The sequence below is a fragment of the Diplotaxodon limnothrissa genome, linkage group LG7 (assembly GCF_057381915.1).
Source record: "Diplotaxodon limnothrissa isolate DT_005_m linkage group LG7, D_limnothrissa_male_GT1.1, whole genome shotgun sequence".
Lineage (NCBI taxonomy): Eukaryota > Metazoa > Chordata > Actinopteri > Cichliformes > Cichlidae > Diplotaxodon > Diplotaxodon limnothrissa.
The window spans coordinates 9,070,992-9,081,660 of NC_140602.1; the positions used below are offsets into that span (position 1 = coordinate 9,070,992).

The 10,669-nt window shown below is 37.8% G+C and overlaps 1 protein-coding gene across 2 annotated transcripts in view; it reads right to left on the reverse strand.

The window, feature by feature from the left end:
• The window catches only part of LOC146627747 (serine/threonine-protein kinase WNK1-like), a 30,399-nt gene extending 24,649 nt beyond the window's left edge, over positions 1-5,750 (reverse strand). The window contains exons 1-2 of one of the 2 annotated variants that reach the window (XM_085359121.1): positions 5,684-5,729; positions 4,665-5,487 (exon numbers count right to left, since the gene is read on the reverse strand). In XM_085359121.1, coding sequence (XP_085215247.1) covers positions 4,665-5,450 — 786 coding nt within the window. In that variant the 5' untranslated portion in view covers positions 5,451-5,487; positions 5,684-5,729. Of the gene's footprint in view, positions 1-4,664 lie in introns of both variants that reach the window. The other variant, XM_085359122.1, reaches the window with a different exon arrangement.
• Positions 5,751-10,669: the final 4,919 nt, after the last annotated feature.

Below are 10,669 nucleotides of genomic sequence, written 5' to 3' on the forward strand. Positions count from 1 at the left end.
GACCTGAAGAAGAGAAGTTGATGGAAAAGGGAGCGGATGACCCAATGCCACGCATCCCTGTACCCAAGCCGAGGACGCCCTTCTGGGAAAGAGCGAGCGGGGCGCCGCGGCGGACCTCCCGGTGAATTACAGGTGAATTGCTGTAATTCACCTATTTGATTTGATTGTACCATAAATGGATGTCTTTTTTTTCTTTCTTCTAAATGCGTCTTTGCTAGCCTAGATGCTCTGTACTTGTTAAGGGTCTGAATGTTTTGTAAAAAAATATACAAAACTACCAATAAAAATAAAGTGTTAAAAAAAGGTGTTTGAAGCAATGTGAAGGACAGTTAACTACAGTATCTCAAAAGCAGAGTGGAAAATGCTGCTTCGAGGCAAAGGACGGTATAAATAACCTAACAGGCCTAAAAATAGACAAAGGAAAAAATGCTAACGATAATGCCGAGGATCGGCTCTATCTCGGCTCTAACACTGACACTAAGGTCAAGATGGAGCCCTCTGGCTAAGATGTGACAAACAGCTGAAAGCCATGTTAAAAAGTGTCACCGTTTGCTATTTAGTTGCATTAAATGCAGCATCTGTGGAAATATTTGGTGTTCTCTTAACAATGTAACATGACATCGAGGTCAAAGATCACGGTGACTGCCACGCAAATTATCAGGGAGTAAGAAAAAAAAAAGTTGCCAGATCCAGGCTCTTTCACAATCTAATAGTATTATTATCACATTTTAATTGACTTTGAATTAAAAACAGATATCCAGTCAAATTAGAAGAGAAACCAATACAGTGCTTACTGAGTATATCACCCCTCACCCCACCCCAAAAAAGAAAAAAAGTTCTTAAACTATATAGATAAACAACCACTGAAAGGTCATCTGTCTTCCTTCTTATTTGTTAAAATCTGAAACTTAAGCAGAGTTTAACATTAAGTTTGCAACTGTATTTAAAACCTTCATCCATTAATAAACAACCTTAACATGTGGGGAATATTGTTAAAATGTTTCTGATCAATACTACTACAGTGGCTGCTTTTATTTTCTACAAACTAAACTCAAGCATGTGGTGCTTTAAATGTATTTTTAAATTTGATATGTTTGATAGTATCACTTTGAAACCTATGGAATAAAATTTTTGTTCAGAATGGCATTCAAAGAGTGAAAGTCCAACCATACAATTAAAAAAACAACAACTGCAAAGTTAGTTTTTCCTCACCAGCTCCCTACAGGTTAAATAAAAAGCCACCCAAAAATGTTCTTTCTGTGAAGAAATATTCTGCATGACCCTGACTGAATAAAGGTTAGAAATTACCATAGTGTTCTCAAAATCTAAATCAGTGACTCAAGCTAAAAAGGACATGACCTTTATACAGTAAGAGTGAGAAGGGAACCAGTATCACACCAAGTATTTCTGTTCTACTGTTGTTTGTAAAACTGGTACAACATAGTTGTTCCTCGTGTCACCAATCTTTGACCTCAGGCTGAGATAGGGTTTACCGCCTACCTTGTGCTTTTAGTGAGCAATCCCATTAATGCTTTCCTCAGTGACATTTCTATCCAAATTTGTCACAATTAGAAAATTAAACTCTTACAGTAAACCTGAAAACCTTGATTCATGAAATGTGATGAGGTCTCTGTTAAAATACTTGTAGCATGTCACTTCCAGCGGATGCCATCGGCCAGCTGGACAGAGGGCTGCCATAGTTTATACAGGATGCCTGGAGTATTCTTACTCATCTTTCAATCTGTATTTGAGAGGAAGGAGGCGTGGAAGCAGCAACTGGAAGACTGAATAGTTGAAAATGCAATAGTGAGCCAAAGGGGGAGGTTCCTTAATTTCTTCTTTTTTTATTTTTGGTCCCTCCTCAACTTCCTCTCTGGGGTGACCTACTTATCCTTCAGACATGTCTGCAGTGTGAAACAACTGTGGGGGTTCATTAGTGGGTGAATAAAGGTGAACAAATAAAAATTCTCAGTCAATTATAGCACAGATTGCCTTATAGGTTGAAAAAGCCAGGGCCACTTCATTAAAATTTCAAAGACAGTTTTCAGGCAAAGTTGCTGCATATCCTGCAATTGCTGCCTTTGGTCAGAGTGAAATCAAACTGCAGAAGAATTTAAGGTTTATTTACATCTACATAATCTCTAAAAAAAATGTATGAATTAAAAAAAAGATTTACATGTTTATTTGTGTGTGTATGTGTATATAAAGAGCATTAAGGCATGGGACTACAAATGTGACCATTTCATTTTAATCATGTTAGAGATAAACTGAAGGTCCTATAAGGGGAAACCTGCCTGGCTCGTTTCACCAGCAAGCAGCCACAAGATACGCTATTGCTCATAGCTGGCACGCCAAATTCTTAACAAATATGTTGCAAGCTTTATTGTGCATCAATGACTCAAGTATTAGCAGGACGCCAATTAAATTAACTTCTTGGATCTCTACTCCTTTCTTAAACAACTCAATCTTAAATCTCATTGTAATTGTTACGTTAAATATATGCACCTCTAGTATCATCAAATGCCCCTAACACTGGACTAATGAAACTAGGGTAAGATAACATATCTAAATAAAATAATGTGTGTAAACATATACCACCCAGTGTTACCATCTCTGTACATCTTGAAGGCATGCTAACACCTGGATGACCGTGGGACTACATTAAAAACCTCTGACGTGTAAAGGGGATTTCAGCTTCTCACGTACAGCTGAAGTTTCTAGCTCTGAAACTTCTGAGGTGGCAGTGGAAGGAAAAAGCAAAGAGGGCCAAGTGAACAAAAACCTAACTAGAATTCAGTTACATTTATGGGTTTCATTACTAATGAAAGCAAAAGTATTGCGATAAAACCCAAAAGGTTGATTCTGTTCATCTGGACATAGCATTTTCAGTGGGAGAAATATTTCGTCACCCATCCAAGTGACTTCTTCAGTCTCATATTGAGATAAAAGATTTTTTTTTTTTCTATTTTAGAAGCTGTATCTTTGTTCTGGTTTTTGTTTCTGTCCTTCCATTGCAGCAGTTCACTTTCACTCTTTTCTAAAACCCCAAACTGACTTCTCTCTTAGTAGGTTGTGGCAGATTTAGCTCAACTAAAGGCAGAATGACAGAAAGAGACTTTAACAAGAATAGTACAACTCAGCTGTTTGGAAACGCTTTTGCTGCTCCCTTAATTTCCCAAAGGGTCGCCACAGCGGATGGATCTGCATATTTGGCTTGGGAAGTGACAGACCCCGAAACCCCCCCTCTTCTGAATAATTCAACATAAATTTACTGGGTAAGATGTTATGTTCACTCAAATTGCAGATGTGATACTAACTGAGAGCTCAAGAAGAAAATAAAAATGTTACTATGAACAACCTTAGTGGAAAGTTCAGGGGCTGCAAGAAGTCTGTCTTGAGGTCAAATTAAATTAAAAAAATAAAAAAAAAATCACCACTAAATGCAGTTTAAACCACAACTAAAAATGTATCCCATCTTATACTGCACTAACACCCAAGTATTATACATAAGATATTTGAGATTTAGGAAAGTAAAATGTGAGAAAGCTGAAAGAGAGTGGGAGGTGGACTGATGGTTCACAAGCAGGCCTTGGCAGGTCAGCCTGCAGGAGATTCCTCAGTGAGGAATTTGACCCATTTTACATTCAGGCAAGCATTCAAAAAAGGAATGCATTGAGCATGCGTGAGATTGTGTGAGAGGGGGAGGGGAACTTGCCCGTAATCTTCACATTGTTCTGAAACCAGTGAGCATGTGTTACTGTGGTTCTCTCCGCAGCCATGTGAGTCCTACTGCTCTCATGGCAGGGTAAAGCATGACAGTGAGAGCAAACATTCATGTGGTGAATGAGGTTAAACTTTGCTCTGGGCTATATAGTTGCTATAACTGGACAGACAGCAGAACAAATTTTTTACAAGCCAAAAAAAAAAAAAAAGAAAGAAAAAAAAAGGGGGGGGGGGGGGGGTAAAACAAGTCCACTCAAAAGTAGGTCAAAGGTCAGATCTGTGACTAAGAACGCTGAATGTTAATAAAGTCAACTTAAATATTCCTGCTGTTGCCATTATTAGCCGAGTAGTAGTAGCAGTAGTAGTAATGGGATTTCTGAGATTTATAATCTTTTATGTAATTTTAGTCAAAGCTTCAAAAGGTCCCATTATCTGGGAGTAAAGTGATGTTTCAAGAATCTGCTCAGTTGCATTTTCTATATTTCTACACTAGATACCAGAAACTAGATTTAGATTTTCTAGCAGTATCCTCTAACAGTGTGAACAGTAAGTGTGGAAAATCATTATCATGACTACAACAATTCTGCACACATTTGGTCAAAAGGTAATTTCCTGTGTTCAAAGAATAAAGGAATAATCATTTATCAAAGAAGCACTGATAGCACCAAATAACTTCCCAGTCTCTTAGAGTGAAGTCAAATCAGGAAATGGGAAGTTTTCTTTGGCTGTTTTGATGAAAAATGTAGAGCGAAACAATCAGGAAATGCTGGCTATGCTTGGTTGAAAGGAAATGATAGTAGCTGCAGCTCAGGTAACAGGGTGAACGGAAATTATTTTGACTCATACAAAAAATAATACAAAAACAAAAAAAAAAGCGGGGGGAAATGAGGCAATATGTGTGTGTTACAAAGTACAATCGTTGTATACAATCGTTTTCATACCTGCAATTCACACCAAGCCACCTCCACAGTGGTCTCGGTGTCCAAGCCCTTGTAGACTGTCTTGAAAGAGCCACGTCCAATTTCTATGTCAAACTTCAGGAACCGTCCATCAGGTGATGTGCCCACTGCTTTGGTTTCAGCCTCCTCGATGTCTTCTTGGACTTTTTTCTCAGCTTCCCGCTGCTCTGCCTCTGCTCGGGCTCTGGCGTCCTTATCTGCCTCCTCTCCTTCCTCGTGTTGTACCTTCACCTCAGTGCCGCTTTCAGGTTCAACTTGAATTGGCAATTCTGTTTCCAGGCTGGGTGTCGTGTGAGCTGCTACTACTGCCGCTCCATCACAGATGTCACGCACTCTAGCAGGCTCTTGCTGTGAAGGCACTACAGCCACCCTGGCTATTTCTATATCTTTTCCTTCTCCCTCTTTTCCATCATCCACAGACTTCTCATTTTGAGATAAACTTGGTTCAGTCTTGGGTGAGTAAGTACCAGCAGTCTTTTGCTGCTGGAGGACTGCTTCCTGTGGCTGAACCAGCTGAGACGTAGGGATGGGGATCTTGCTGGGTAAAGGAAGGGCCAAAGCTGTGGCATTAGAATCACTGATGACACTGCGACGTAGAAAACGGTGTTCAGGGTTACATCGATCGCGTTCCATGGTGTGATGCCGGCGTCTCACTTCCACTGGCCGACCCTCACCAACCATCGAATCTGAACCAGAACTAGGGGCATTTCCACTTTTCTGAGGGGGAGCCAGGAACTTCACCATTTTGTCGTCTGGTTTTTCCGACATCCCACCACCCACACTAAGAGTTAAGGAGGTACGATAACTGAAAAATTAAAATAAGGATATTTTCATGCTTGCCATTTTGGCTTATGTAAGCAATATCTAGCTGTGCTTCAAAAAGGGAAAAAAGAGAAAGATTTACAATGTCTATCTCCAGCTCTCCCTTTTTATTGCTCAAAGACTATCTTTATAAATATATTTCGGGGACTGAAGGTGTAAGACGAGATGCGTTCTCTTACAAATGGAGAGGGACTGAACACTGCAGCAGAACACAAAGTGCTGATGTTGATATACAGGTCTCTTTAAGTCCACACCATCCATCCTGTACGACACAGGGTGCAGCTTCGATCAAGCATAAGGAATCACTGGTGAGGAACAAACACACACAGCCTACAACAGGCACAGGCACTAAACTCCCCAGTCCAGGCAAAGGCGGGATGAGCTGACAGTCTCAATTTGTTCCAGTCCAGTATTACTGCAAGAGAAAATACAAAACAAAAGCTTCCTGACATGTTTTGAAAAGTAGCCAAAATTATGTCAAATGTCAACAAGACTTGTGAAAATCTAGTCTAATCTAGTCTTGCAGACAGAATTTACAGTGTATACAGTTTAACAAAAGTTTAACAACTCTGTTTTAGTGCTAAGTACAGCTTATAGACCAGAATCTAAGAATTAAAACATGACTTCATTTACAGTGCAATACACTTAACCACCAGATCATTTATGGTTTAGAAATAAGATCTACACTCAAAAGATTTTCGGTCTTACCCTAGCACATGTGACACATGGCAAATTTCCCTTTAAAGTGGTATTGTTCAGCTGTGCTCCATTAAAATACAATTCAACTGACAGGTTAACTAAACAAGCTATTATCTATAACTACTGCACAGCAAAACTAAGCATTTTAACTATATGACAAGGGAGGCGACAATGACATTTGATTCTGCACCTGAGATTTGTTACAAAATGCAAGCAATGTTTTCAATATAAGCGAAAAATATTATTAGCATTTTTAATGTCAATTAATATTGTCAGAAAGGCTAACGCAGTTTATAATACACTTCTTAAAGCCGCATAAGGCCATAAACATTTTTACTGTATCCGCAAAAGACAGGGGCCATCTAGCATTTTATGACAGCAGTGGCAGCTTGGCATTCCTCTCCTGCTTTAATCATGCAACCTTGCGTTGAAAATTTTGTTACTTATTCATCTTTATCCTGCCACGGCTGCAGCCATTACCTGACCAGGCAACCATAATGTCAGAACTAAACCGGATAACGTTGGCTGTAATAACATTCAGAAAAATAAAACAAACGGCTGCGCAAATTAACACAATATGAGTCGGAGTTAATTTAATCCTCTCATGCACACACATCTGTCCTCATTGCGTATGTGCGACAGCACATCAATTTGAAATAGCTACAGCGACTTTCTCGTTCAAAGCGAGGAGGAGGAGAGGCTCTTTGTTAGCGAGCTAACGAGTACGGCTAGCAAACAGCTAGTTAGCTGGCGCTGGCTAATCCTTAACAGGGAACCGATAACCGACGGTGACCAATTTCCGCGTCACGTCTTTAAATATATTCCCTTTTAATAATTTACAATTTCACATTACTGGCACCACTCTCGTCGTTTTAACGCCGCTGTAAGCGTTAAAAATAAGCTATAATTCGCAACTTTACCATATTCGGGTCCCGTTTCCATCCCCGAGTGGTTAACATCACACCGGATGCGCTAGACCGGTGTAATAGGTTGAACAGCTACCAAAGCAATGACTGTTACCCATCTACTCAAAGCTAGCTAGGCGGGTCTTTCTTGTGGCCTAACGCGCTTAGACCCGCCTCCTGGCTGCTCCATTCAATTTAACGCCATCTGATAACATTAGCGCTTGTTTGTTGTTGTTATTACGCAGTTAGCGATTTTATTTTGTTTGTTTGTTTGAATTTGTTGACTCAAGTCAAATATCCATAGCTGAGTGGTAGACTATCTTACGTTATTTAAAAAATAATTTCTGTTTGATAATGATAAGCTGAGTTTAACTCCTTAGCGCTTGTGAGTTTAATATTGCTAGTAGCTAGCAGGTTAGCTCGCCAAGCGCTAACGTTGAGCTGTGCCGGGTGGCAGATAGCGACCTACCTCAATAAGACAAGTGACGGTCAGTGGCGTTTCAGCGGTCCTCACAGCGATAAAAAACAGAACACAGGTAGATTACACGTGTAGCTAAATGTCAGGTAGATACGTTCCCCAGTGTGAGAACCGAAGCTGCGATTATTGGGGCTCGCTTTTCAAATAAGCAGCGCAGTTAGATAGAGAAACGGTTTCAGCACAAAGCGCCTGCGCCGGCGGAGAATGACCTCATAACCATAACACACACACACGCTCACAAACCGATCGCTTTGATAGGCTTTGATGCTGTTACATTTGCTTTTGATTTTACCATGAAACTAAATGATATAAGCCTTAAAATCATACTTAATAAGCATATTCAAAATTAATTAATGATTTTAAATTAATAAAAAGACTTAGGTCAATATGGACAACTACACAGAGGGCCCCTCAATAAATGAGCCCATTTCTGAAAGGTTAAATGGAGGGAAGATAAAGCGGACTAATGTGCACCCTTGAATTTAATGAGCTGGATCATTTTACTGAAACGATTGAGCCAGCCCCCACGTTGTTTTGTGTTATGGGTATTACGGTAAGAGAAACTAAGGTCTGGTTTCAAAATTAAAGGGATCTCCAAGTCAATCTACTCATTTAGTCCGTCATTAATGATATATGTAAATCATAAATGAAATCTAGAAAACAAAAACAAAATACTATTAAAACAAATATATTCCAAATTTAAATAGAAATAATAAAATATGAAAAGTATATGCTGTTTTAACATAATAATTTCACTTTAGATCCACAGTGCACACCCCAACAGTGTTTACCACCTGGGTCAAGTCAGTCTGAAATGAACGACAAAAGTATCGTCCTTTGAAATTTGATTACCCACAGTTCTTGACTAGAGTTTTGTTTTTTGTTGTTGTTGGTTTTTTTAAAACCTGCATTCAGAACACCAGTATATAGAAAAATCCTCTTGTCAATGTTTAATTCCAATTTTGAGCCACAGTACATATCCTCTCATTATTATACAGTTAATATCAGGTCAATCTGACAATCGGTCTGTGGAAATAGCAAGTTTCCTTATAATAGCATTTTAAATTCATACAAAGATAGCTCATATATGACATCTCTGAAGGCCTTTACTTTGAAATTCAAAATCAGACAGTCTTGACACTGACAGAGTTACACAGTGAGGGTGCATACTATTGATCTAAAGTGAAATTAGTCCAAATAAGTCTGTGGAAACAGTTTATTTTTTATGACTGTGCATGTTGTTTGAAATTTCCTGATCTCTTTGATCTGTAATTAGATTTTTTTTTCACATCAATTTCTGTATTTCATTATATGTTACGTCATCGATGATGGCCTAGATCTCCAGAAAAATGACAGATTAATGATTGGTTATATCTTTTGTATACATGTATTTTAGAGATAAATATAGACTATCTTCTTGTCACATGTGTTACCTTAATCTTTTGGCAGTTTTAAACCCTTTTAGGAATTTATTTCCCTCAGATTTTTCAGCCTTGTAGACAGAATGACAGACTAATAATAACAATGATCATGCAACACTTCAGGAGATTATCTTTATTATTTTCACTCACCTTTGTTAAAACTGTGTTTTTGTCCATTTGTGCAACCATTTATTTGCTATAACAATGAAAATAAAAATAAAATAAAAAAAACAGTTAGAAATGAGTAATTAAGTATGATGCAATCTTTTATATTTTAGCTCTGATGTGTAACATAATTCAATGGATGTAAAATTATTACCTTGTCAAATATGTGAAATAAAATAGAAAAATTATTACAAACTTGAGCAATCATGACCAATTCTTTATCAGGCTTTAGGAAATATGTAAAAGGAAGTCACTGTGGTGTTTTCTTTCAAAATAATAGCCTTTTCATACAATCTAATGTAGTTTATCACATTTACAATTGTAAAATTAATTAATTAGTAAAAATAACACGGTGTTTATCGACAGTACTTGACCGTGGGGATGAGAACTCCTGTAGTGCTTGGATCTCTATAAATTGATGGATCAAGAAGGTGTAATTGTTCAATTAACATATTATTTTATTTGAACATAAAAATAAATTGTAACACCCAAAGCATGTGTGGAGTGCAATATTTCTGTAAATGTTAGGGACAGAAAAATGGAAATTTCCATTTCCATTTCCATAGAAAGGCTCACAAAGGAACAATGGACCAAAATATGTTTTAGTACACAGAAAAACACGACTTATCCCACACACTTTCATACTTCTAGTTGCTACTATATTTAATAGTTCCTTTTATATTGTTCTTGTATAAATTAGCCTATATTCCTAAATATGTAGTAATAAGTATAGTTATAATAGAGATTTGTTTCAGCTTTTGTGGTCACGTTTGTACGTGACCTAAAAGAGACATCACACGATATTTCCTGGGGACATTCCAGGTAATTTGGGGGGGGGGGGGGGATATAAACCCACAAAGTATTCTGTTTTAAGGGATTTTATTCTCACTAAAATGGTTATGACCTGTAAGACTTTTAAAACATTTTGCAAAATAATATAAACAGTATACGCTCTATACGTAAATAAAGTTGTAATATTCAATCTACACATTTACCATTTACATTGTCCTAAACATCTCTTTTGATAAAGAAAGAAACAGTCTGATCACTAGTCTTTTGTTGCAATAGCAGCCTATAAAGTGCTATATTTAACTTTTTAACCATAATGGGTAAGATGAATTGAAGAGTTGCAATTTTCTTTTTTATTAACGTTTCTTTATTAAAACATTTCCTGCAGGTATGCCCTGCCCCCTGCTGGTGATTACTCCCTAAACCTACCACATGTATTTGCTTTCATAAATTTCACTCGAAATGAAAATGCTCTGTTTATCATCAGCCCATCATACCTTCATATCTGAATAATACTTGTTGTTAATATCAGGAGGACCGATTCTTTATCAAATGGTGGTAAACTACTTTTTCCTATTATTATGTGAATGTTCATTGCATTTAAGTTCAAAATACTCCCCTCACCTCTGACTTCTGTCCTTATGTTCATTTAAAGCTTTGTATTTTTCGAGATGTCGGTAAATTTCTTGCTGTCCACGTCCCCTCCTT